Genomic DNA, 27,491 nt, shown 5'->3' with positions numbered 1-27,491 from the left:
GGCATGGCCCAAACTGAAGTATTTCTCTGCCAAAACAGGCTCCTCCTTCTGCGTCTCCTGTTGGGATACTGATGCCACTGTCTGCTTGGCAGGGAGGCTAGAAACCTTGGAGTCCTGTTCTCTTTCCCTCACCAAACCCTATCTGGTCACCAAGGACAAGAGTCCCCATCTACACTGCCTCTAGTCCCCGTTTTCTGGTCCTCACTGCTGCTGCCCGACTGTCACTGTCACCAGCTTACCAGGCTCCCGCCTCTGCCTGCCATTCTTTTTGGTACCATCAATAAAACAAGGCCTGCTGGGTGCCCCTCTCTGAGAGCTTCCAGTTGCCAGTCATTGTGGGTTGAATTGAGTCTCCCTCACACTCATATGTCAGAGCCCTAACTACCTGTACCCTAGAACGTGTTGTATTCGGAGACTGTCTCAGTCTTCTTGAGACGCCATAAGAAAATGCCATAGGCTGCATTGTTAAAACAGCAGAAATTTGTTTTCTCACAGTTCTGGAAGCTGGAAAGTCCAAGATCAAGGTACCAGCAGGGCTGCGTTCCTCTGAGGCCTCTCTCCTTGGCTTTCAGATGGCTGTCCCTCTGGGTGGGGCGCCCAGTGTCCATCCCACGGGGTCCTCACATGACCTTCTTGTGCATGTGCAGAAAGAGGAGGTGAGAGCGGGCTTTCTGGTGTCTCTTCTTATAAGCACCAATTTTATCAGATCAAGGCCCCATCTGTAAGACCTCATTTAACCTTAATTACTTCCTTAGAGGCCCCATCTCCAAATATAGTCACACTGCAGATTAAGGCTTCAACATGAATTTTGGGGGGACATAAACATTCAGTGTATAACAGAGATAAAGCCTTTAAAAAAGTGATTAAATTAAAATGAGGCTAACATGGGCTCTAATCCAATTTGACTGGTGTCTTTATAAGAAGAGTTTAGGGCACACGGAGGGACACCGGGAGCTCTACCCAGAGGTACAGCCATCTGCAAGCCAAGGAGAGGGGCCTCAGAAGAACACAGCTCTGCTTGCACCTTGATCTTGGACTTTCTAGCCCTCAGACTACGAGAAAATTAATTTCCCTTTAAGCCACCCAGCCTGTGTTTTTTGTTGTGTCAGCCCGAGCAGACTAATACACATATGAAATGGCTTTCAAGGCCTCTTGGGTCCTAGGTTTATTTGCTCTTCTCCACACATACTGTGCATTTTTATCCTTTTACACTTTTGCACGTTAGCCCCTGTCTGGAATGCCCCTTTCTCTGTGGCAGAGGCAATAAATACTCACCAGGTAGTCCCGTGCTCTCTTAGAACCCATGGGCCACCAGTAGAAGTGATAACTGTAGCTTCCAGGCTGAAAGCATTGGACTGAGATTGGAATTCTCTGTATTTTTGTCTCTTCCCCTGCATCGAGACCCTGAAAGCATGTGATGGAATGAGAGGCCATGGGTGGCAGCTGGGATCCCTGGGTCAGGACGTTGAGGGAGTCCTGGATATTGCCCCACATGAATTTACAATGCTAATCAATCTTTGTTGTGTGAAACCTTTGTTGCTGCAGCATTAACTCAGTGTTTCCTAATACACTCTCCTTTTTTGTCAGTTAAAATCTTCATCTTTTAAGCCCCAGTTTAAAGAAGGATCTTTAAAAGCCTTCCAGAACCAGCCTACCCCTGTCAGAACTAATCTCTTCCCTCTGTGCTTTCCTGGCACATGAACCGTATGTCTATTTGATACTTAGATACTTAGAGATTGGCTTATGTACAGGTCGAGTTAGTGACAGAATGATTAAGGGTATGAATTCTGGAACCAGACTGACTAGGGTCACATCTCAGCCCTGCCATTGATCTGCAGTGGAACCTTTGATGAAGTTGCTTAGTTTGCCAGGATGTTGGTTCATATTTGTTCTATTTGTTCTTCTAGTACCTACCAGAGACGTGGTGCAGTAACTGATTGTTCAATAGTACCTTTTTTTTTTTTTTAGATAATTATTTTTTATTGAAGGGTAGTTGACACACAGTATTACATTAGTTTCAGGTGTACAACACAGTGATTCAACATTTATATACATGATAATTCTAGGTACCAGCTATCACCATACCAAGTTGTTACAATATTTTGACTATATTCCTTATGCTATACATTACATCCCAGTTACTTATTTATTTATTTATTTTACAATTGGAAGTGTGTGTGTATATATATATATATATATATTTGTGAGGGCCTCTCTCATATTTATTGATCAAGTGGTTGTTAACAACAATAAAATTCTGTATAGGGAGGTCAATGCTCAATGCACAATCATTAATCCACCCCAAGCCTAATTTTCATCAGTCTCCAATCTTCTGAAGCATAACAAACAAGTTCTTACATGGAGAACAAATTCTTACATAGTGAATAAGTTACATGGTGAACCTTACAAGGGCAGTCATCATCGATAGTACCTTTTTACCAGCTTCCTTCTGGTTTGTCTTCCAATTGAAGCATCAGGAAAAGACATGCAGAACCAGAGATGGTTCAAAATGCAGAGCCAGAGGCTCCTGTGATTACAGAATCAAGGGCCCTTGCAACATAACAAGTGAAATAGCCTATGGCTCAGGCCAGGCCTGAAACAAACTACCATTTTCTACAAATTAACCCAAACCGGAGGGAGAGAACCCAGGGGGCAAGAGGAAGGCAAGATGAATTCAGTGTCACTTCTTGAAACTGCTTTCCTTGAGGTCATCATTTTTATTTGTCTACTGAGATGGTTTAATGATTTTTTTTTTCTACTAATGTGATGAATTATCTTGATTGATTTTGGAATATTGAATTACCCTTGCATTCCTGGAATAAACCCTGGTTGGATGCCTGATTTTATTTGCTAATATTTTATTTAGGGTTTTGCATCTATATATATTCACAAGTAAAGTCCCCTCCTCCTCCAATTCTCTGACACCAACTGGGTGTCCAACAATTCAATTCAATTCTGACACTGACTACTTGGAGTTGACATCAGACTCCAAAGGTTTAAGGGCTCAGTCCCACAAGACCACGTCCTCTTCAGATGCCACCCCCAGTACTTTTGATGACTGCCTGTTAATCAGGGGCTTCCACAGCACCCCCTAACCCCAAGGTTCAATAATTCACCAGAATGATATATAGAACTCAGGAAAGCACTTCACTTAAATATTACCAATTCATTATAATGGATACAATTTAGTAACAGGCAAATGGAAGAGACGCCCGGGGCAAGGTACAGGGTGTGGGTGTGCTTGGAGCTTCTGCGACCTCTCCAGGGAGACCACCCTCCTGGCACTGTGACATGTTCACCAACCCTGACACTCTCATTTAGGGGTTTTTATAGGGGCTTCACTATGTAGGCATGGATGATTAAATCATTGGCCCCGTCAATCTCCAGTCCCTCTCCCCTCCCTAGAGGTTAGGGGATGAGGCTGAAAGTTCCACCCTTCCAGAAATGCCCGTTTCTGGTGAGCAGTGCTAAGAGCCTTCAGCCACCAGTCATCTCAGCATATGAGGGACACTCATCGCTCCTGAGACTCCACGGGGTTTGGAACTGTGCGTCACGAACCTGGGCAAAGGCCAAATATTTAGATTTTATTATACCAAAATGTGAAAGACTAGGCAGTAATTTTTCCTTTTTGTAATGTCCTAGTCTAATGTTCTATCAAGGCTCTGTTGGCCACATACAAAGAGTTTGTTTTTCTGTTCCCTGAAGAGTTTGTGTAAGAGTGATATTTAAATATTTGCAAGAATTAGCTGGTGAAGCCATCTAGGATTGGCTTTTGTGCGTGTGTGTGTGTGGGGGGGATATTCTTAAGTCACAGATTCAGTTTATTTATTAGATATTAGATGTTCAAGTACAGTGTCACAGAGGAAAGGAGATTATTAAATACATGAATACAGGTCCTGGTTCTTGGTGGGGTAAATCGGTGTTGGAGGTTATTGGGAGGACATGAGCACCAGTTCACCATTGAGCAGGACCTGGGCAATCAGAGGCTCCTCACCTGCCCCTTGTCTTTGGTGTATATTCTGCCCACCGTTTCCATAATGGGAGCCATTTTCAAGGACACAGCCTGGAGAGAGCAATGTGGTGTTGAGACCTTCTGGGTGGTATGTGTGACTGAACCCCATTAAGGCCTCTCTATAAACTTTAAGATTCTGGTGGGTGGGTGCAATTTCCTGGTACTGCAGCTGCCTACGACAAGCCTCGTCTGTAAGATCCCTTACTTATTAAACCTACCGCCTATTAAGCTGGAGTTTTCTGCTTCTTCATTTTCTTTGCCTTCTGCCTACAGGGGCCAGTTTCAGATTTTACTGGGGAAGCTCCTGAGGTTTCAAACAATAGAACCCAGGTATTTCCATTTAGAAAGAGACCAAATATATATAGAATGAAATCAGTCATCAATAGAAAGGACCCAAGAGACTGTGGAAACCCCAAATCCAAACTTGGTGACCTGGTTGCAACTTCAAGGAGGCACAGCTGGATAGGGCCTGAAAACAGAAAAGCTTAAACCAAGTCAATTGCATGATGCTCTAGCTTGTGGAAGCACCTCTGAAAGGGATGTTCAAAGAGACAAAATGACTTATCTCGTTTCTAGCACCATGAGTGAGTGCTTTTCCTCCACGAGAATGAGTATCTAGCCCACCTGATAGGTACATCCATAGAGTGAAGGCACCTGATGCCATTAAGCTTGAATATCACTCTCCTTCTTCTGATCCCATGCCTTGTGTCTCCGATGTAATATATCATATATATAAAAATCTGGACAACAATGTAGATCTTTCTTCAACAAGGAACACACTATTGGCAAGTAAAATGATCCAGCTGACATATTTTTCACTAGAACGGGATGAACTCACACTCTTGGTTTATACATCAGTCCCTTTTGAGTTTTATTAGCATTAGTGTGTCTTACGGAACCTACTTACCACTGTGCAAACTAATGAGGCAAGGTTTCTGGCCCTACAGATTGGAGGACCAGGCACGGGAGCAAGGCCCTCCAATGTGTTGTTGCTGTCATTCTTTGGCAGGTGTTGCTTGACACTGCAAGCTTATTAACATACTAGTAAATCACTTCAAAACGTTCCTTGACAGAGGTTTGTGCCAAACATGTGGAAGTACCTCATTAAGAGTTTCTCTTGTTACTTTAGTAACTAAGTGATCTTGAATGAAGTTCAAGACACTCCTTGTTCTAACTTTTATTCTATAATGTTAGGGCAAGTTCCCAGTGAATGTCACCTAATGCATACCGACAACATATTTAAATGGCTTTTAGCTACATTCTACTTATAGGGGAAAACATTAATTATCATATTCAAGTAGATCACTCTAGAAGTGCATGAACAAAAATTCCCTGGATTTATCATTAAGAAACCCTGAATTGTAGCATTTCCACTTGGAACAATTCTTCCCATTACAATTATATATTGATATTTGTTCAATGATACTGAGATGTTATCCACTGTCCATCACATATGTAGGAGGAAAGGCAAAGAGGATTCACTTCTTTTTCTAAATGTTATATGGCTTGTAATGCTTCATTAATTATAGACCATTTTAACATTTGCAAAACTGAAAATATGCTTACTGGAATCCAGTCAGATAATTTTCAAAAAAGTAGCTCTGAAATATCTTTTGAGCAGGTCTGTGCCCAGGTGAATCATTTCTTTGGGTCAACATTTCCCAAAATATTTTCTGGGAAAAACCCAGCTGGAGATATTAGTAGGGTGTTACTCTAAAGTTTCTGTGGTCAGAAGCTTGAGAAACACCAGGCTATATAAAGATATAAAGTGAGGTCCATTACTACAGGGCTCCTCAGTACAATTTAATATTTGATTACCTGTGCTAAGAGACTAGAGTTCAAATCCTCAATGTATTTGCCCATCTTTTATTTTCCGCAGGGACACATTATGGTAAAAGCTTCTTTATATGAAATATTCCCTGACAGTCACATAAAATAGTGTCATAGAAGGTAAATCCGTTTCACAAAAGAACATATACCACTGTACAATTCCACACAGTAGGACAGGATGGCAGGCATTATCGTCACTTTAGAATTGAGGGCAGTTGAATTAAAGGTTTTGGCAGTTGGTGCCTGTGCAGGTGACTGCCCTGGAAGACAACGAACCCAGGCCAGGATAATGATAATCATCTAAAATCCTGAGTTCCCATTTCTCCTTGGCAGAGCTTGATGCTAAGCCTTCACCCTCCTGTCCTACAGGAAGGGCATTTCGGCCTCTTCCACCCCGGAACCTCCCCTCCTTGCAGACTCCACTCTGCATGTTCCCCTTTCACCCCAATCTTCTTTAGGGCCATCGTTCCCCCTCAGTGGCCTAACTCCACTCTCTTATATCTGGCCATAATTAAATATTAAGGTACATTTTTGTTATAGTTACTTGACTATTATTATTCAAACGAGCAAGTTAGTTGTTCCCTCAGATACACGAAAGTGGGCCCTAAATTACGTATTTTTGAATTGGGATGTCACCATTATTTTCTGGGGGCCACAACTGGCCTCGATTAGTTATCACTCCAGGGAAACGAAACCCCGGAGCCACGCCTTCATGGCGCCCCTCCGTGAGGCCTGCCTCCTCGCCCCCCGGGCGTTCGGGAATCGCGTCCACCTGGCTCGCCTCCCAAGAGTCTCCAGAAAGAGGCGACAGATGCAGCCTGTAACCCGACTCCCGCGGCGCTCCGGCTGGGGCGGGGCCGGAAGTGGGCCGCCAGCGGAAGTCGCCTCCCGGGAGCCTGCGTTTCCTCTCTAGGAATTGGCAGGGCTCTGCATCTCTATGGTTCGGGCTCTTCGCTGCTGTACATGGGGAAGTAAAGGGGGTCGCGGGGCCCGTAGGAGTAGAGGGTCCAGCAGCGTCTCCGGGATGCTTTCCTACCCTTTTACAGCTGTGTGTGCCTGGCAGCACTAGAGCAAAATAAGAAATTGCCCTTATCACGATTTAGAAAAATGTAGATATAAGAACACAATAGGGCACCCCAAAACTTCTCAAGTGTTCTAGTCTACACGCACATATTGACGTGAAGGCTAACTTTCATGCAACAACACAGCTGAAATGACCCTAAGTAATTAAAAAAATAATAAAGGTTTTACATTTGAAGTACCTTTTGAACTTGAACCCCAGGTTGAGGCTGGACCTGCTGCTCTTGTCTCTTCTCACAGACCCAGCCCTCCTGTCCCCTAACACTGCAGGGATGAATGGACACACCTGTCCTTCCCTTCAGCCCCCAGGGCCCCAACTGGCTCATCTGCTGATTCGGAGGTTCGTGTTAACCAACTTTTATACACTCTCTTATTAGGATTTTCTGCTCTAAAAAGAGAAAGGGAAAATAATGCAAATATAAATACAGAGTCTAGTAAAATTAGAATTGCCTAGGTTTAGAAAAAATAATAATAGCCTCTCTCAGCTTGTACCTAGTTGGTGGCGACGTGGCTAAATGTACTAAAAGGTGGGAGAACTTGTTGTGGTGCCTCCCTCAGGAAAATGGTGAAGACAATTGAGGTAAGCCAGCATGCCACGTACACTTGCTCCTTTGTGGCAAAACCAAGATGAAGAGATGAGCTGTGGGAATCTGGCTTTGTGGTTCCTGCGTGAAAAGAGTAGCTGGTGGTACCTGAACCTGCAACGCCAAGTCCGCTGTCACAGTAAAGTTGGCCATCAGAAGACTGAAGGAATTGAGAGACCAGTGAAAGCGCCACCATTTGAAACATTGCTAGATAATATTAAGTTAATTTATGTAACAAGAAAGAAAAGAAACGTAACAGTATCCAACACAAATAAGGGTGTGGTGAAATTTGTTCATTCTGGGCAAACAGAATGTAAACATGCAATCCTGTTGAAAAACTAGTTGTCATTCTGTGTCAAAAGACATCTAACATGTTCATGTTCTGATGAATTTAGATACCATCTGTAGAGAATTTATCCCAAGCAAGTAATCCAAGAGAAAGGAAAGCTGCCTCTCTGAAGTGATTCCACAATAGACAACTGTTGATTTTTCTTGCCCAGGGTCCAGTTTTCTTTTTTCTGATTTTAACCTATGATTTTTCTGTGGGAAACCACCTAGCTCTCAATCTACTTCCGTGGATGGCACGTGACCCAAGCCCGGCCAATCAGAATATTCCGTCCTGCACTGGAGGCAAGGTATGAAGTCAGAGGCCAGGTTATCCTTGTTCCAATCCTGGCTCTGCTGCTCACTAGGTGTTGGAGCTTCAGCTTGTTATTTATCCTCTCTGAGTCTTGGTTTACTCATTTGTTGAATGGGGATATTAATACACCCCCAACAGGGTTGTACTGAGCACTAAAGAATGATGCAGATATACAATAACACCATTATCATCTCCTCTGAGCAAGTTCTTACCCTGTTTCCTCTCTATTCTTTTTGCTTTCCATATACTCCAAGGTCATGTACTACATTATCTCAGAATTATATTTTATAGTGTTCTTTCCTCCTGGAAATACCCTAAAGGCAGAACCCTATCTTATCCACCTTTACACCATAGGCGGGTTGGGGAGGAAGAATTTTCCTTTACCCTTCAACGCTATTTTTTAGCTGGTCTAAGAATCAAATTAACATGGGACAGATTAACAGGAGAAAAAAACCCCAAAGTTTAGTTACCAACATACAGAGTCTCAACAATGAAATTGAGACTCAAAGATATGACCAAAGCAAGGAGTTTTTATACATTTTGGACAAAGATAATGCATTTGAGAGCAATTGACAAGACAAAAAAACTTATGTTTGGGAGCTTCAGTTAGTAAGGAATTCTGAATAGCATTTGGACTGGAAATTGATTTAAAAAATTAACAAATTTGTTTATGCAGATTTCTCAGCTCTGAATTCCTTGTCTCTGGTGATAAGGGGACCTTCTACCTACCCTCCAGGTGCAGTGAGGGTACCTTTCCCATAGGAGATCTAGTTCCTGGTTTCAGGTGGGGCAGAGGAGGGTAAGAGAAGCCCTTCTGCACTGGCAATTTCTCCAGTGGTTTTAATTTAAAATAATCACTATCCTGAAGTGGCACATTTTGGAGCAACCTGCCCTTGGCCCCTACAGGGGCTTAACACAGTTCTCAGCCCAGAAACGGTACCTAATAAAGGTTTGTTGAACAAAACTGAATATTCTTTAATAGAGCAGAGAAAGTTGGAACAATTAATAAAAATATAATAAATCCTAAAGGGTAAACAAAAGGGAAACAGAGAGAACATGAAGCTAGAATGATTTTCTTACCAAAAATGACTTGACCCCTCGGGATTCTAGACTCCATTTCTTCCTGTCCCTTGACTTGCTCTCGTGTAGTGAACAGATGAATTCCAGCAATGGACTGGTACCTAAGGCTGACTTCCTGAATTACTGCTTCCTTAGAATCCATTGGGGATTAGCAGGAGAATGACCATCACCTGCAGAGAGATTAAATCTATGCTCAAGATATCAGATACCACCCTGTGCACCCAGTATTCATGTACAAAAATGCACATATACAGTGCAAAATGGAGAGGGGTTAAGGGGGCAGGCTTCAGTAGGTGCACCGAGGGGGAAGGCCATCCAGGAAACCCTAATGGGTGGTTGCCTAGGCTTGGAGGGTGCTACTGGGTGAGTGGTATTAGCCCCCATCCCTCTGCCATGTGAGGCTCTCTGGAAGCCACACAACCTGAAACTCAAAGATTCTTAGAGTTGGAAGAGATGAACAGGGGCATTTAATTCACCCCTGAGTGTAGGGTAATCTCACCTGTGACATCTGACACTATGGCCAGTTAAGCTATGAACACTCCATTGACACCCAGTTCCCTGACTCATGAGAAACTATTTAGTTTATGGCGCAGTTCTAGTTGCTATGAAGTTTTTCTGCTGAGTTCTAATTGCTCTTTATGTAACTATGTCTCAGTTCAGGTTTTGCTAATCCTTAGCAATCTTTGCTGCTGCAACATGAATCTAACAGATCTAGAAGGACCTTCAGCTTCCATCCAGTGACTCTCTGGTTGGTAATGTCACATTAGTAGGAATGTTTACACCACAGAAACTGGCAACACCACAGATCAGATCTACCAAAATCAAAACCAAAGACAAAACCCAGGAATTCCTGTTTATAAGCCACTGGCTGCCCTTATCCCTGGGTGAAACTCATCGATTAGGAGGGGATGTTAAGATATGCAACAACTATCTACAACCTAAAGTCATGCATGGAAAATTCCACATGTGTGGCACAAACTCAGTGCCAAGGGAATGAAGGGGAGGGAGCCATCCCCCCAGAGTCACTTGACCTGGGTTCTGAAGCAGGGTCAGCAGAGACAGGATTTCATTTGTCAAAAAAATGGACAAGGGGATTATCAGCAGAACAAGCGGCAAGAGAAAAGGCCTGAAGGTGAGAAAATCCACACGTGCTAGAGAAAAAGCAGATTTCAGGCCTGGCTAGAAGATATTTCATATTGAGGAGCGGTGACACAATGGCTGGAGGATCAGATTGGGCTGGACTATGGAAGAATGAACTTTATCAGGGAGGTGATCAGGAGCCACTGGAGATTTTTGAGAAAGGGTGGGGTGTTATAATTTCAATACCTTGGGAAAATTAATTGAGTTTGCACTTAAAAAATCGGGGTATCATTCACATGCCATAAACTTCATCCTTGAAAGTGTACAACTCAGTGGATTTAATATATTCATCAGGTTGTGCAACCATCACTGCTAATTTCAGATAATTTTCATTACCCCAAGAAAAAACTCCATACTCATTAGCAGTCACTCCTTATTCCATCCTCCCCTAAAGTTTTATGTATTTTTCAAAGCACCAAATTTGAAATCTGTAAAGTGGATTGAATTTCGAACCCAAAAGGGCTGTCCACCAGAGAGAGAAAGAGACAGAGCAGAACAACTTCCCAAGGTACAGGTGATATAACCAGACATCTCTCCATCTATGTCTCCCCATCTATCTATCTATCTATCCATCCATCCATCAATCATCTAGATCTATCAAGGGAAGAGATAGAGAAGAGAGAAAGCAAAATTAGATCCACACATGGGGAGCAAAGAGAAATGAGCAATGAACATGGACAGAGTAGATCTTTCAAAGCAGCATCTCAGTAAAGTGGAAGTTATGTTAAAATGAATTCCTGCAGGGAATGATGTTTTAATTTTCTTTGCATCATGTCCTGTACATTTCCAGACATTGTTGTTCCTGGGGAAACCAAGGGAAGAAGCAGAAGGGGCCTGAACTTTGGAAAATCCCTTGCTTGGGAACGCCTTACAAAAGGCACTGGCTCTCTGTTGCCCTCTGGGCTCTTCACAGAGACAGTGGAGGGCTTCTGGAGGCAGGAGGTGGGGCAGGGAGTCTGGGGCCCAAGCCTTCCTTCTGAGGCAGACGGGGCTTCTGGGCATCAGGGGAGGACCCTCAGCTGGTGTGCATCTGGTTTAAGCATCCTTGGCAGGATGGATATGCTTGACAAAAGGGGAATTCAGCAAGACTAATACAAATAGGATGAGCCAACTAGTCCATTTTCCTGGGCTGTCTTCTCCTGAAGTGGGTCCTTTTTGCCCCTCACACCCACCCATCACTTGTGGCAGGAATGGTTGAGGTATGTCCATGGGAACACTCAGTTCCTTTGAATGTCTGTCAAGTTGAATCCCGTTTTGGGGCATTGCTCTGTAGGAAGCCCTAAATCCCACTCTGCCAAGCTTTGGGCTGATGGAGCTTTTTATTACACTTAGAATACTAGAGTCCTATGATTTTACATAGGTGGGGACTTTTGAATTCACCAAGGCCAATAGTTTCCTATTACTAGTAAGAAACTAGAGGATCAGAGAGGTTAGGTAACTTCATCAAAGTCACTGCTCCAGCTAATCTATAGTGACAGCAAGTGGATCAGTGGCTGCCTGGGGACAGCAGCGGGGGACCACAAAGAGCACAGGGAAACTTTTTGGGGTAACGGTATGTTCCCTGAAGTGAGTGTGGCTGTGGTTTCATGAGTGTGTGTGTGTATATATATATATATATATAAACACTCATCAAATTGTACACTTTAAATGCGTGCCCTTTAGTGTAGGTCAATTATACCTCAATAAAGCTGTTAAAAATAGTCACACATCCTGTCAGAGGCAGAGCAGGCACCAGAACGCACACCTTGTGCCTTGAGGCCTTCGCACTTCTCTGCAACCCCAGCACGGTCTTAAAACCAAAGCCTATTTGAAACGCCTTTTTTCATAATGCCTTTTTTTTTTTCACAGCTCCATAGCTGCAAACGTTCTATAATGAAAAAGAATAACACTCTTAACAGAAAAGAGATGCCATTCAACAGTTCCAATCTGACCTGGTCCACAGATAGACATGCACCCCATGGACTTGGGAGGAGGGTGGGGACAAGATGTGCCTATATGCTGTTTACCTATGTTTACCTCTGGCAATTCTTGTGAAAAATACCATCTCTGGATGCATCCAAACAATTTAATTTAGGATAAAAAGATAAGGATTTTTTTTATATGACTGTACTTTGTGGTGTAGCTGGTGGCCCCCACTGGGCCAAAATAATTCCTGAGCAATCCCTGGGTAAGGAAGAGGCAGAAAACTTCCCAGAGAATCTCCCCCAACTCCTCATCAAACAGCCATCAGGTGTGGCCACCAGGTGTGGTCAGCTTCCGGAGGTTTAAATAGCTTCTTTGTGGAGTAGGTGGAAGCCCAGGGAGAAGGGTGGGTGTGCTCCACCCACACTTTCCTTTATTGCTGAATTAGAGCTGACCAAGGGATGCACAGAGAGATTTTGTCCAACTGGCCTGGTGTGTTCATTGCATGGAAAATAGAGCCTTCTGGTTTCCCTACTAGAATATGCTTTCGTGAGCTATTGTCTCTCTAGCCAGGAAGAAACAGTCATGCATCCAAGCTGTTTTTTCTCTATATGATTATTTTGAATTGCAAACATAATACACACTTGTAACAAATTCAGACCAGTACATGAAATGCAAATGGGGTAGACTATGGCACTGAAGTATGGCATCTCCCAGGAAGGGAGATGAATGTGACATGCTTTGTGTCCCAGGCAGGGAGACAGCGCAGGTGTGGTAGGTGCTGTTACAGAGCTGTCCCAAGTGCCTGGGGACACAGGATCAACTCTGAGACCTGCCCTTTGGGCTTCCAGGCTGTCAAGACCATTTAACCCACTGTGCTGCTGTTTCACAGTTTGCGTCCCCCAAGTCTCTCCCACCTCCTCTGCAGCTCTCTGCTCCAGGAGGCTGACCCTAACAGACCACATGACCCTGGCTCTATTGCCCTCTGGTCAGGGCTAAAAATGGGAGGTACCAGGAGGAGGGAGGGTCAGGTGTATTTATTTCCCTGGCATCCACTCCTCTGAGATGACAGCCCCTCCACCAGGGCTCTGGCACTCCATCCCTTGGGACTCAGTGATGGTGGCTGTTCTCTGGGTGTCTCAACATCCCTGAGTGGTTCCCTTAATGTCCCCACCTCTGAGAAGTCCCTTCATGGAAGTCTGTGTGGAAGCATCTATCCTGTTGGAATGAACTGTTAAAGATTCTGTCTCCTCTCCCAGTGTGGGAGCTGGGAATGTTTTTTTAGCACAGTTCACTTAGTCCATTTTGCACTGTGGACTGAACTAAATTGCTGAGTTGACCAGGGGTGTTGGACCCTTTACTGGGAGGTGACCTTAGGCCTGGGTCTTAAAGGGCACTGTGTGTGGATGACCACATCACTGTGGCTGGATGGGGCTTACCCTGGTCCAGGCCCAGGCAGACACATCATAGAACAATGAGAGCAATGTGCCCCCAGCACAGGTCCTGAATCACACCCATCTGTTAGTGATGACGAGGACTGTGATGGCTGTAGTGCCGATGATGGTTGTGATGGATTGTCCACTCACCTGAGTCACGGGAGGATTTCACTTTAGAACCATGTCCCTCTGCCATATTGCAAGATAATATTCACCTCTTGGGGTTTACTTTGCATATAATGTCATGTTGCAATTTTAAGAGTACAGTTAGATGAGTTTTGACAAACTTATTTACCTGTGTAACCACCGCTCCCACCAAGATACAGAACATTTTTGTCATTCCAGAAAGCTCTCTTTTGTCCCTTTCCACTTAATCCCTTACCCAAGCTCTCCAAATCCCATCCCCCTCAACCAAAGCCAGCCACTGTCTGATCCACACCCACCTTCCTCTTCCCAGCCTCAGGACCTGTGTCCACTGGATTCCTGGTCGCCACTCTCAAACCAGGCTGGTCGTTACCTCTATGCCTCTTCTTATGCTGCTCTCTGGGAGGCATCTGCCTTTATGCCTTGCACCTGACTAACTCCCTCTCTTTACGATTCCTCCAGGAAGTCCCCCTGATCTTCTCTTCCACTCAGGCTGGATTAGGCACCCTTCTACAAAATTCTGTATTGTGCTGACTGGATCTCCATATATATTCTGTTTTGTAACATTTGTTCAAGTATTCTCCTCCATCATTAATGTGTGAGCTCCTTGAGACAGAGGCTGGGTCATATTCCACTTGGAATTCCAGACTATCGCACAATGCCTGGCATGCAATATGTTTGTGATTTAAATGAATAGGTGAATTAAATCAATCGTGTTTTCCAGGATACTGTCACTACACTTTAACACCACATTACACATTAGGTCCCTTTAGTTGCAAGAAATGAAGACTCAATATATGTGGAAGGGTTTGTGAAGATACATGTGTCCTTGGAAAGGAACAGAGCCAGGTTAGCCCTAGGAATTTCTCCACTGGCCTGGTGGCCCCCCTGCTGCTCTCAGCCTGTTTAGGTTGTTTGCTTTTCTTTTCAGATTGGCTTCCTCTGCTCACCTTTCATTTCTGCTTCCTCATAACATCAGCCTGCATTTGACCTCAGCTTCCTCTGGCCCTCACTTTACCTCCGTCTGGGTCCAGCTGACATCTGTGAAGGCAATAGTCTAACAAGCTCATCTAAGCTTTGCAGATCCACATCATGGCCACATCGTGAGCTGGGGACTGGCTGCAGGGTCACACGCTCAGCATCCCTGGTCCAGTGAGCTCAGGGTGGGTCACAGTGTGGTTGCTTGGAGAGCAGGGCCTGTTAGAAGAATGGTGGGGACAGTATCCTGGAAAACACGATTGATTTAATTCACCTATTCATTTAAATCACAAACATATTGCATTTCTCTGATAATGTGGTTGACATTCTGGGGCCTCTGCTATCCTATTGCCCTTGCTGAGGTCCAGAAAAATTCACAAGGCTATTTTTGGCCCCTTTGCTTCCAAATAATTTAACAACTTTTCTCATCCTTGAACTTACCTCCTGTCTGCTTAGGTTTATAGAATTAAGGAACATTGAAACTGGAAGAAACTTCATAGTTCATCTGCTCCAGCTGATCCCAGTGTGTGTTCTGTATAACACTAGGCCCCAAAGAGGCTCCATACGAAAGTCAGGCTATTCCAGTACTTGCCTTGGGTCTTAGCTGACACTAGGAACATACTTCTTAGTGGCCTAACTTGTTTGTCAGGATCTCTGATCTTCTGCCTGGATGGACCCTGTAGGGTCCTGGGTCCTCCACAGCCGGGAGGGACTCTGAATCAGGAGTCCATGGAAAGCGGCCAGAGGGCACCAGCTGTGAGCCTCTTGAAATTGTTTGCATACTTGAGACAGTGTTGTGTCAATGTGCGCACGTGTGCACACACAAGCGTTTCTTGAGGAAGTGTCTGTAGCTTTCATCAGATTCTTACAGATATGTGTGACAAAAAATATGGGTAAGAACCACTGCTTTAAAGGGCCTTCGGTGTGCCTTCCTGAGGCAGCCCCCTCTGTTCTCTTCCAACTTCAACATCTTATGTGCCACAATCAATATCCATCCAAGGAGGAGGTGCTTCACATGGCAAACTGGAATGGCCCTGATGGTTACTTAGGAGGGTCATATCTCTAGATAAGAAAACACAAAGGACCAAAACAATAAAATATAAGCTGCCTAGACCAGAGAGCTGGCCCGGTGGGATCCACAGCTTTCCTCTTTCTTCTTCACTTCCTTCCTTTTTTTTATCAACCAAGATCTCATCAATTCCACTTGTAATTGGTTTTCTCTAACATTTCTAAACATGTGTTGAGTTCCAAGCCCTGCCTTACACATCTCATTAAATGATATAGCAAGTCTTCCGTGAGATGTCATTATCGCATTTTTAGTTTTACTCCAGATGAAGAAATTGAGGCATAGAGATTTTTTTTATTTTGGTATCATTAGTATACAATCACATGAGCAACATTGTGATTACTAGATTTTCCCCATTATCAAGTCCCCACGACAGACCCCATTACGGTCACTGTCAATCAGCGTAGTAAGATGCTATAGAGTCACTACTTGTCTTCTCTGTGCTATACTGCCTTCCCCGTGCCCACCCCTATGTTATGTGTGCTAATTGTAATGCCCCTTATTCCGCTTCTCCCTCCCTTCCCACCCACCCTCCCAAGTCCCTTTCCTTTTGGCAACTGTTAGTCCATTCTTGGGTTCTATGAGTCTGCTCTCTGTTCTCTTCCAAAACAACTGTTTTGTTCCTTCAGTTTTTGCTTTGTTCTTATATTCCACAGAGGAGTGAAATCATTTGATACTTGTCTTTCTCCCCCTGGCTTATTTCACTGAGCATAATACCCTCTGGCTCCATCCATGTTGTTGCAAATGGTGGGATTTGTTTTCTTCTTATGGCTGAATAATACTCCATTGTGTATATGTACCACATCTTCTTTATCCATTCATCTACTGATGGACACTTAGGTTGCTTCCATTTCTTGGCTATTGTAAATAGTGCTGTGATAAACAGGGGTGCATGTCTTTTTCAAACTGGGCTCCTGCATTCTTGGGGTAAATTCCTAGAAGTGGATATCCTGGGTCAAATGGTATTTCTATTTTGAGTTTTTTGAGGAACCTCCATCCTGCGTTCCACTATGAACTAGTTTGTATTCCCACCAACAGTGCAGGAGGGTTCCCCTTTCTCTGCATCCTCGTCAGCATTTGTTGGTCCTAATCTTTTCTATGTTGGCCATCCTAACTGGTGTGAGGTGATAACTCACTGTGGTTTTAATTTGCATTTCTCTGATAATTAGCGATGTGGAGCATCTTTTCATGTGCCTGTTGCCATCTGAATTTCTCTGGAGAAGTGCGTGTTCATAGAAGCACAGAGATTTTAAGAAACCTGCTCAAGTTTGCCCAGCTGGCTAGTGGCAGAGCTGGGATGGGGAAGCCGTTTTTTCCACCGTGCTTACTAGTGAGGCTGCTTTACTTACTTGCGTACAAAACTTCGCTCAGAGTAAAACGCTTGCCTGCGGCAGAGCCTCCCACTCGCGGGTACTACCACGTGGGTCCCACCTGCGGCTCCTGGAGGGGGGGTCCCACGCCGCCCCCTGGCGGCAGGTAGGCGCAAGCGCAGTGCATGCTAATGAGCCCGCGGCGCGGCCCGCTGATTGGCTGGCGCGCGTTCCAGCTGCTTTCCCAGGGGCGTGTGCCGAGCCGAGTGAGGGGCGCCGCAGGAGCCTCCGCCCCGCCCGCCCTGAGGCCCCCACCTGCGCGGGGACGCCGGGCCGCGTGCGGGGCGCGGGCTCCGCCGCTCGGGCTTCCCCTCCTGTCTCCCGTTTGTGTTCTGGTTCTAGTTCGCGCCGGGTCCAGGATGACAATCCGACACCAAGGCCAACAGTACAGGCCGAGGATGGCATTTCTCCAGAAGGTAAGGGAGGTCCGGTGAGCTGGGCCCTGGGGGGGGGCGCCGGGACCCAACTCTGGGAAGTGTCCGCAGAGATGTCGGGGAGCTGGGAGCGCGTGCGAGCAGTGGGGGCACCTCTTGTCCGTTCGTGCCGCTTGGTGCCTTACCGCCCTGTGTGTGTCTTTTAAAGGCTATAATGATTAGGTTTCCTCGTAATTTGTTTGTAGTGGGGAATCGGAAGCCAGGGGCCATGGTCTGCTGGAAGCGGAAAACAACCTGTTACTCGGGAGAGGAGGGTGACAGAAGGCAGTTCATCCCAGGCTGTGTCAGATTTGAGACAGAGCCCTGGGATTCTTACAAGGCGTCCAGGTGTTAAATTAACATTTTTGCCATTTTTCGGATTCAAAACGGCAGTATTTTAGAGTAAGTGTGTGCGTGGTGTGTACACACCAACCATGAAAATGGTGTGATTTGCAGGATAAAGGGAAACCCCACTTGCCTAGATTCCTCATTCAAGTATGTGTTTTTGTGTATCTCCTGTTTCTATGCTGGCAGCACAAGTCAGAACCTTTTCCCATCCTTTGCACAGGCTTTCTCAGACCAAGCGGCCAGGCACAGGGTGTCCATCCTGTGGTCGTGTGGGAGGTGGAATACGCCTTGTGTGTGATGTGTTTGGGGCGAAGTGGCTCGTTTTGTTCAGGGCTTTTGAGTCAACCAGTTGGAAGAGACGGGCAGGATTATGTCCCAGGCCACTTCCTCACCCTTCGTCCCATCCGCAGCTACTTTTCACAGTGTGCTGTCCACCTTCTTGGGCTTATCTTGCTAAGTAGAATTAGCTGAATGCCCTGTGACAATACGAGCCCTGCCCTGAGCTCAGCGGATTGGTGCAGTCAGTGACCAGGGGTCTTGGTTTGTCCAGGGCTTTTAGTGCTGAAACCTGGAGAGTCCCAGGCACACAGGGGCAGGTGGCCATGCTCGGTCCACCTACTTTAAGAAGCTTGTGCATGTGGCATGCAGTAAAGGTGTGAGGACCATCCACAAAACAGCTGGAATGTTGTCTCACTCAGAAAGAACCTGAGAGCCTACACTGCAGACAGCAGTTCCTTTAAGCAGAAGAAACCACCAAATCCTGGTTTCTGAAGGCCTTAAATCTTCCAGGGTTTTCGGGTGGGGCTAACCTCTTCTCCCAGATAGGGCATCTCTGGAGGAGAGTGATTGCCCAGAGATATTCCCTTTTTTTCTGAGTCTTGGACATTCTTTTCCACCATGACTGTTCACCTGGTAGTCTCTCTTCTCTTTACCTTGGCCTTCTGACTGGTATCTTGGTCTCCAACCTCCCATTCTCCACCTCAGCCTGTCTACCTTCATGATATCCTTCAAAAGTGTGCTGTTTTCTTTCCTAAACAAAAGCTGATCTCTTCTGCTTGAAACCCTCCACTGGCTTCCATGTTCACAGGAGAAAGGCCAGCCTTCTCAGCCCTGCCCTAGGGAGCCTGCTCTGACCACCTCTCCAGCTTGGCTTCCCACTAGCCTTGCATACCTGCCCTCCAGAGAAACAAAACAAAGCAGCCACAGGTACCCAGTGGGGCTCTGGCCTCAACCACCTCCTCCCCTTTCTAGAGCCCTGTGTCCTTTCATGCCTCGGGGTCCTCCACTGGGAAGATCCTTTCTCCCCTTCCCCCCTGCCAGCCTCCCATTGCCCCTCCTCCCAGGCCCCACTCAGCAGCCTCTGCTCTGTGAAGGCCGTTTCTCTGGTGCCGTGGAGCAGAGCCACTTTCTTCTCTGTCCCATGGACTCTGCCTGTACTGCTCTCCCCTGTGCCTTGTGGGGAGGGGCGTCTGTCTGTGTAGGCTGAGCTCCCAGGCAGGTCACAGAGCTCCTGAGGGCAGCTCTCAAGAGCCTGGCCAGGCGGCTCTTAAAGGTGAACCACCTGAACTAGATGTCCAGCCTTCCGGAGAAGGACCCAGACCAGAGGACTGTGGACCTGGGTGTGACTCATTCACTACAGAATGACTCCTCAGTGGAATAGTCAGTGACTACGATGAAGTGTGCTGTGTCCCCAGTGGGGGCCTTATCTCATCTGGTCTGATAGAAGCTATTATCACCATTTTAGAGGGAAACTGAAGCTCAGAGAGGTGAAGTCAGAGAGCCCATGAACGGGAAAAAATCAGGACACCCTGTCATCTCTCACCAGCTGTGATACATACATGCTGTGAGCTTTTCTGTGAGGTAGGGCAGAATGGAGGCTGTGGGAGCGCCTGGCAGATGTGCCTGGTGGAGCTGAGAACTGAAGGTAGAGAGAGGGCATTCCAGGCAGAGGGAATGGCATGTGCCAGGTGTGTGTGTGTGAAGACACTGTGGACTGGTGCCTGGGGCCCCGGCGCCTGTGGCCTCTTGTTCTAGCCCTGGCCCAGGCCCCTCTGTGCCTCCAGATCACCACCCCAGCCAGTGCCAGTTGCTGCTGCCCTGGGGATTCACTGCGGGACTGGCTTTCTGGGTGCCATGTGGAGAAGCCTTCTGTTGGATGGCTTTGCTTTTCTGTGGCTCCTGGCATCTCTTGTGCTTGGGAAGGGAGTGCAGAGACACAGCTATCAGGAGACCAGACAGAACATGGCAGCGTATGCTTGTGCCGTTCTTTCAGTATGTGTGTGTAACCACTGGGGACACCAGGGGGATTATGACATGGCTCCTTGCTCCTGCAGCTTAGAGTCTAACAGAAAGACGTGTAAATAAGGAGCAAAGTGTCATAGGTCACAGCAGACACTGTTAGTGGGGATAGATATAGCCCAAAGCGGGGTGGGGGAGCCAGGACAGTTTTTCACAAGGGGGCTTGTAATGGAGTTCAGGCACAAAAAGTTAGGATTCCACCCCCCGACCCCTGCCGTAGGAGGATGGGAAGAAGACTGACATTTTAGACAAATACAAGACACCGGACATGTGAAATAGCCTGGTGGTATGGGAGAGTCATCAGGGGTTGGGATAGCTGGCCCAGAGTGGGCAGGAGACTGACAGACAGAAAGGCCAGTAGTGAAGAAGTGCCTAGGACTGGGGGGCTTTGTACTTTGAGCTGAGGAGTTTGATATTTTCTGCGTTCAACAACAAGCTATTTGACATTTTAAAATCAGGGATGAAGAAAAGGAGTTGTTCATGTGCTAGAAAGAGGATTCTGATTACAAGGTATATGTACTTCTCCACCCTGGCTGCACTTCTAAAAAAATACTAAGATCAAATCACCATCCTTAGAATTTCTGATTTACTTAAGATCTATTTAAGTAATTAAGTAGGGGTGGAGCCCTAGCATTGGTGTTTTTAAAAAAGCTTCCAGGTAATTTGTGCAGCTAGAGATGAAAGCCCCTGGGGACATTGGGCAGTGGCTGGAGGCATTTGGGTTGTCAGACTGGGAGGGGTGCTTCAGGCATCCAGTGGGGAGGCTCCTGCAGTGCCCAGGACAGTCCCTGAGGCAGAGAGTGATCCCGCCCACATGTCAGTAATGCTGTGGTTGAGGACCCTTGGCTGCAGATGTGCCAGTCCTAAGGCAGATGCCAGGCAGGCAGGACCTGACAGTCCAGAGGTTCAGTGTTCCCATGAGGCAGGATTCAGTGGGCAGATAAGAGACACTTCAAAAACAAAAGCAGAATCAACACAGGTTGGCCACTCTCAACTGGAATGCTTCCTGTGCTTTGAACCAGGGTGGGAAGAGCAGGTTTTGGGGAAAGAGTACTAAGTACTAATTACGATTTGGTGCTGGTGAGGGTGTGGAGATGTCAGGGTGAGATGCTGGGAGGCCAGCTGGCCCCTAGGTGGCCAGGCTTATAAGCAGGAGCACTTTCTCCTCTATCAGCAAAACAACCTGTGGTTCTGGGTCACTTTTCCCATCTTTGTACAGAAAAGTACTGATTATTATTATCCCCTCAGGGAGCCTTTTCTAGCTTAAAGGAAAATTCCAGCCCAGGAATCTTGCACAGTGAGTGGCAGCTCCTTAATTTGAGGAGCAGCGTGGGCATGGAGGGTGGGTTGTTGAGGCCATCAAAGTAATCATTTCTGCTCTTTTGTGATGTCAGGGTTCCCTGACACACCTGTGATCACTCCGTAGCACGTTGCCATCTGAGGAGGAAAACGTGGGACTGACACCCCTGGGCTCCCTCAGTGCGGGGTCAGATGGGGTCTGGCAAGGCCTGGTTAGGCAGCATTTTTTTGTTGCCTGGGAGGGAGAGTTGGCTCCTTGGGAGGCACCGGGGAGCCGAGTCTGGTTAGGAGTGGGCCCTGACATTTGCAGGTGGGGATGGGTGACCTCTCCTTCCACTCTGGAGGGACGCCTATGGGGCGCCAGGAAGAGGGTGTGAGAGTTGGCAGCAGTTTGGAACAGAAAGGCAAAGGTTTCTTGCTCTCTAGAGAACTTGGGCAACAATTCAGAGTCTCTCTGTGATGGGCAAAGGGTTTTTTTTTGACTGGGGTGCAAGACAGAACCCAGGGTCTGTGTAAGTTGGCTTGGGCTGCCGCAGCGCAGGACCCAGGCTAGGCAGCTTGAACAACAGAGATTTATTTCCTCTCAGCTCTGGAGGCCGCAAGCCTGAGGTCAAGGTGTCTGCAGGCTGGGTCTGCTTTGAGGCCCCTCTGCTCGGCGTGTAGATGGTCGCCCCTCTGTACGTGTCTGTATCCTAATTTTCTCTTGTGAGGACACCAGTCATATTGGATTATGGCCGTCCTAATGACTTCATTTTAACTTAATGACCACTTCAAAAACCTCGTCTCCAACTACAGTCCCATTCTGGAGTTCTGGGGGTTAGGACCACAACATATGAATTTTGGGGACACACTTAAGCTCATAGCGGAGTCCCTCAGAGTTGCATTGTTGGGTGAGTGGGGAGACCTGTCAGAGGAGTTTATGAGAGGAAATTTCTAAGAAGAATCTATCGAATCCCAGCAAGCCGAACTTGCCAGAACCCTTCCAAGGGCTGTGTGATGCCCCGTCCCCGCCCCCGCCCCTCTGCGCTGTGAAGGGGGACACACCTGTGAGAACGAGACCTGGCTCCTCGCTGTGTTTTAAAAATAACTCTCATTATTCCTCCTCTGAAGATTATTTTGAAACTCTTTATAACTAATTTTTTTTTTTAATGTGAAGAGAAGGAATCAAACCCACTGACTTTCTATCAGAGGAACTTTCTAATTCACAAGGCGGTTTCTATTTCTTCTCCAATATCTGGGTCCCTGTTTCCATGAAATGCTGCCCTTTCATCCAGAATTTTCTTTTGAATAAATGTGGGATTTCATCTGGCAGCAAATGTGGGAAAGGAAAGGCCTGGGCCTCAAATCAGAAAGTCAGGCGCTTCTTGGAGCCGCATACAGGTCCCCTGCTCAGTCAGTTGAGAGCTCCGGATGGAGGGACCCCTGCAGCCCGTGGCTCCTCTGTCCTCTGGCCACCTCCACCTCCCTGCCCCCTCCAGCACCCTGCCAGGTCATCTCTTTGCTCCTCTGCCTGCTGCGGGCTGCTCGGCTGACCCCATGACCTGAGATGCTGCCAGGCCCTGACATCGCAGGAGGCCAAGGACTGCAGCCTCCAGTGGTGCCAAAAAGAATAGTTTCTGTTCCAGAACAATTTTATAAGCCAAGAAAGTGTCGGTTCAGAGGATGCTCACTGTCTGTCTTGCACGAGCAGCCCCGGGCACCACATGGGCTGCACCAGTCTCCCAGGCTGGCTGAGAAGCTGGCATTGTGCCTGGATCAGCCTTGACCTTGTGTCTTATCCCGGCTGCTCCTCGAGATGGGTTCGGCTCTAAATGCTGGGTTAGCACCGGACTGAAATAGGAAATCCCAGCCCTCAGTGTTGACTTAGGACATTGTCCCACATTTCTTCCTTCTTTGGGAAGGTGGGAGCTTTCCAGCCAGAAGCAGGCTGGCCGAGTGGGAAGTGGCAGGTGGAATTTTTCCAGTTCAGGGCTCCCCTGCATGACCCTTCACCTCCAAAGCAACTGGGTCAATATCTAACGCTTTCTTTTAAACATTTCATTTCACTGTGATAAGAACACTTCACATGAGAATCTTAAATTTTTAAGAGTACCAACAATGCTGTTAACTATCAGTACTGTATTGAAGATTAGATCTCTGGAACCTGCTCCTCTTGCTTAATTGAAACTTCCTGCCTGCTGATGAGCAACTCCCCATTCCCTCTCCCCCAGACTGCCCCTGGCAATCACCATTCTGCGCTTTGATTCTATGAATTTGTTTATTAGATCCCTCACATAAGCAGATCATGCAGTCCTTCTGTAACTGGCTCATCTCCTTTAGCAGAATGTCCTCCAGGTTCATCTATGTTATTATGTGTTGCAGAATTTTCTTCTTTTTAAGGGCTGAATGATGTTCCACAGTATGACAGGCCACATCTAACATTTTCTTTACTCATCCCTGGATGGACTTTGAGGTCATTTCCCCATCTGAGTAACTGAACCGTGCGACAGTGAATGTGGGAGTGCTAACATCTCTTCGAGATTCTAATTTCAGTTCTTTTCAATAAATACATGGAAATAGGATTTGTTGGTAATTCTATGCTTTATTTTTTGAGGACCCTCCATACCATTTTCCATAGCAGTCACACCATTTTGCATTTCTATCAACAGTGTACAAAGGTTCCAATTTCACTCTCTTCACTTCCCTGTGTGGAGAAGCCTGGGGTCCTCTCCTGCCATCCTGCCCCTTCCTCACTGTTTAGGGAAATCCTGCTCACCCTCTATGCACGCTTCCTTGGGGATCATCAGCCGTCTTCTCCTGCCTCTTATTCCAATCAGTATCTTCCCTGTTTTTTGGTGCAAATTCAGTATGAAGTGGCTATCTAATAAATGTTTTATGCATAGCATGTTACTAAGTGCTTTAAATGCTGAATCTCATTTAATCTTCACAACACACCTCTGATGATGTAGGTACTGTTGTAATCTGTTTTACACAGAAGTGAGTCTTAGTGAAATTTAGCAATTTACCTAGCCTATACATTGAAGCAGGGATTTAAACTGAGATTTTTCTGACTGCAGGTCTCTAGCATGTCTTAGTTAACTTTTAATATTCATGCAAATGTCTTTCCAGCCCTCCGAGGACGGGAGTATGTCCTTTACCTTGTTGTATCCTTCACAGTGCTGGGCACTTAATACATGCTCAATAAATACTTATATTTGAATGGTTAGTAAAGCAGGGTTCCCTCCCCAGGCATCTAAATACAGCCCTGCATGCAAGTTTCAAAGATGCTTTAATTGTAGGAATGCTACTAATATTAATGATTCTAATCATAGCCACTAACATACATCTCTCCTGAAGTATCCTTATTTATGCTTATAATCTTTGTGCATATATGACATATATCTGTCTTTATAAAGCATTTTGACATCATTTCTTAATTAGATTCTAAGAGATTGCAAAACCATGTCAACTAGCTGGACACATACTCTCATGTCCCCATGTAACGGTAGAGGAGGGAGATTCAGAGGGGTAAGTGAAATCCTATAGTTGGTGGAGAAAGGAAACCTCACTGAAGCTGTAAGACAGCCCTGATGGTCTGTAGACCACCAGTTCCTTTTCCTTTTCTTTGCACCACAAGCGCAGTCCTAAAAGGACTCAGGAAACTGTGAAGGGCTGTACTGTGTTGGGAAGTGTTCTCTGAAACAGGAGGAGAATGATGATAATAGAGCCAAGTTAGTTACATCGAGAGGAAGCAGGTGGACCGGTGAGCTGCTGTGGACTGTAGAGGCTGGAGTGTGGTGGGCTGGGTCTGAAGTGCAGCCCTCCACAAGGATGTACCAGCTGTACATGGGAGAGGGCTTCCGGCTGGAGGACGGGAAAAGCCTCTGTTCGCACTTGCTCATTCGTATTCTGTGTTTCTGTTGTCCTTGAGCCTGGAATGCTCCCGGCCACCATCCTTTTCCCTCTCTGCTGCCTAATTTTTGTTCATCTTTCAGAGTTCGCTGCACGAGTGCCCCGCACTCCTGACTGTCTCTTGGCACTGCTGTTTCTATGCACTCACCTTCGTCATTGTGCTTCCTGTATTGTCCTGTAACACCCTTGCACTAGAGAGTGGGCTCCTTGGGCTCAGGGGCTGCATGAGTGGTTTCTCAGAGTCAACCAGGACTGCCTGGTTGTTGAATGACTGACTGACCGCTGAGCGCACACAGGGCCTGGGAGAGTTCATGGTTTCTCCTTCAGTGAGGGGTTTCTTAAGGGAACATGAAGTTTGAAACCTCTGCATGTGAAACTTTGTTAGTGCCGGTTGCAAACGGTGATAAGAGAAACCCTTGGGCTGTCTTTCTGTAATTTGCCACCCATCCAGTTTGTTATAAAATATCCTTCAGTTGATTTTACTTCCATTTAACTTTTTCACATGGAAAAATTTTATTAACAAAAAATTTAAAATAGTCTGAAGACCATCGGGGCTGTCTTTGTGGATGTCTTCCTGCAGTTCAGTCTTCCTTGGACAGTTCATTGATTCTCTTTGGCTTCAACTCTCTTTGATACCATGACTTTAATTTATATCTCTGGCCCTGATGAATTTGGGACATTCATTTCCAGTTACCTGTCATTCCGTGTGCACACCTCAGCAGCCCTACACAGTCAGCATTCCCAAGCAGCTTTTGCTTTCAGAAGGTGCTCCTTTTGTGTCTTCTGTTTTGGTAACTGGCAGCTCTGAACATGTAAGTTACAAATTTTGCCATCCTTCCTGAACCAGCCAGTCACTTACAAGTACAGTTATTTCTAGTTAACTGGAATTAGAACCAGGGCTCTAAAAGCCATGCCTTCTTATCCTCTTCCCTGCCACTTCATTTATTTGTTAATTAATGCACCAGCTGTTTATCCAGTACAACCTTTGTCCCAGGTGCTGTGCTAGGCAGCAGAAATACGGTATTGAACAATAACAGACAAAAGACACCCTCGAAGAGCTTACATTCTAGGAACAAAGGAGATACCCAATAAACCATGTGATACATAGGTAAGCAGTGTCCTATGTTAGAATGTGAATGCTCTAGGAAAAGCAAGTTAGGGGGTCAGGAATACCAGGGACACAGTTCAAGGTTGTAGCACTAAGAAGGATGGTCAGGGTGGGCCTATGAGAATATTAGTGTAGCAGGAGGTGGGGGGTGAACCATGCACATCTCTTGGGAAGAGGGGCCCAGACACAGGGAATGGCCAGAACAAAGGCCTTGAGGCAGGAGGCTGGGCACATGCTTGGCATGGCCAGGGAGCAGCAAGGTGGCCAGTGTGGCTGGATCAGAGGGAGCCAGATGGACTCCAGAGGTAAGAGGAGAGAGGCAGGCAGGAAGGGGTCCCGGCCATGTAGTCCAGAAGGGGAACTTTGAGTGGAATGGCCTTTCAGGGTTGCGAGTGGAGGAGGGACACATTCTGAAATAATCGAAACTCACTCTGGCTGCTTTGCTGAGAATAGACTGAGGGGTAGAAGTGGTGAGGGCAGAAGCCCCTTCATCTCTTGCTGGGGCTATTACAGTAGCTTTGAACGCATCTCCCCGCGTCCCGGTCATGCTGGCACCCGTCTTCATACGTCAATGTTCTTGTCTGTCCAGCTTCCCCTCTCGCTGTTTTCTGTCCCTGTCCCCTGCTGGGCACTGCCATCCTCCTCTGCCCTTGCTCGTGTGATCCTCTCAGTTTCTGCTCAGCACAGTCTTTTTTTGTTAAGTCCCATCTTCCCTTAAAAGCCTCTGCTGACTCTCCAAGTGAGAATTATTCTCTCTGAGCTCCCACACCAGGGAGGGTGTTTGTGTCTGTGAAACACACAGTGAATTCTGGGTGCATCGTAGTTCCTCAGTACCAGTGCCCATCTAGGTTGTAAGCTCCTGGTTATCACTC

General features: G+C 46.4%; 1 protein-coding gene and 1 long non-coding RNA gene across 6 annotated transcripts in view; one reads left to right on the top strand and one right to left on the bottom strand.

The window, feature by feature from the left end:
* RGS9 (regulator of G protein signaling 9) overlaps nucleotides 1–27,491 on the top strand; it is an 81,195-nt gene that overhangs the window by 5,832 nt on the left and 47,872 nt on the right. The window contains exon 1 of one of the 5 annotated variants that reach the window (XM_057501646.1): nucleotides 17,349–17,678. The exons of 2 other annotated variants lie outside the window; for them this stretch is intronic. In XM_057501646.1, the coding sequence (XP_057357629.1) occupies nucleotides 17,388–17,678 (291 nt within the window). In that variant the 5' untranslated portion in view covers nucleotides 17,349–17,387. Of the gene's footprint in view, nucleotides 1–17,348; nucleotides 17,679–27,491 lie in introns of those variants that run through there. 2 more of the 5 variants (XM_057501644.1, XM_057501645.1) reach the window with 2 other exon arrangements.
* LOC130683598 (uncharacterized) lies at nucleotides 1,104–3,398 on the bottom strand. Its single transcript, XR_008997427.1, has 2 exons — nucleotides 2,432–3,398; nucleotides 1,104–1,951 (listed from the first exon to the last, which is right to left on the bottom strand). It is a non-coding gene; the product is annotated as an uncharacterized LOC130683598 (long non-coding RNA).

This window comes from Manis pentadactyla, chromosome 4 (genome assembly GCF_030020395.1).
Source record: "Manis pentadactyla isolate mManPen7 chromosome 4, mManPen7.hap1, whole genome shotgun sequence".
NCBI classification, from domain to species: domain Eukaryota; kingdom Metazoa; phylum Chordata; class Mammalia; order Pholidota; family Manidae; genus Manis; species Manis pentadactyla.
Note: the sequence above shows the minus strand (reverse complement) of the source record. Positions and strands in the feature narration are given on the sequence as shown.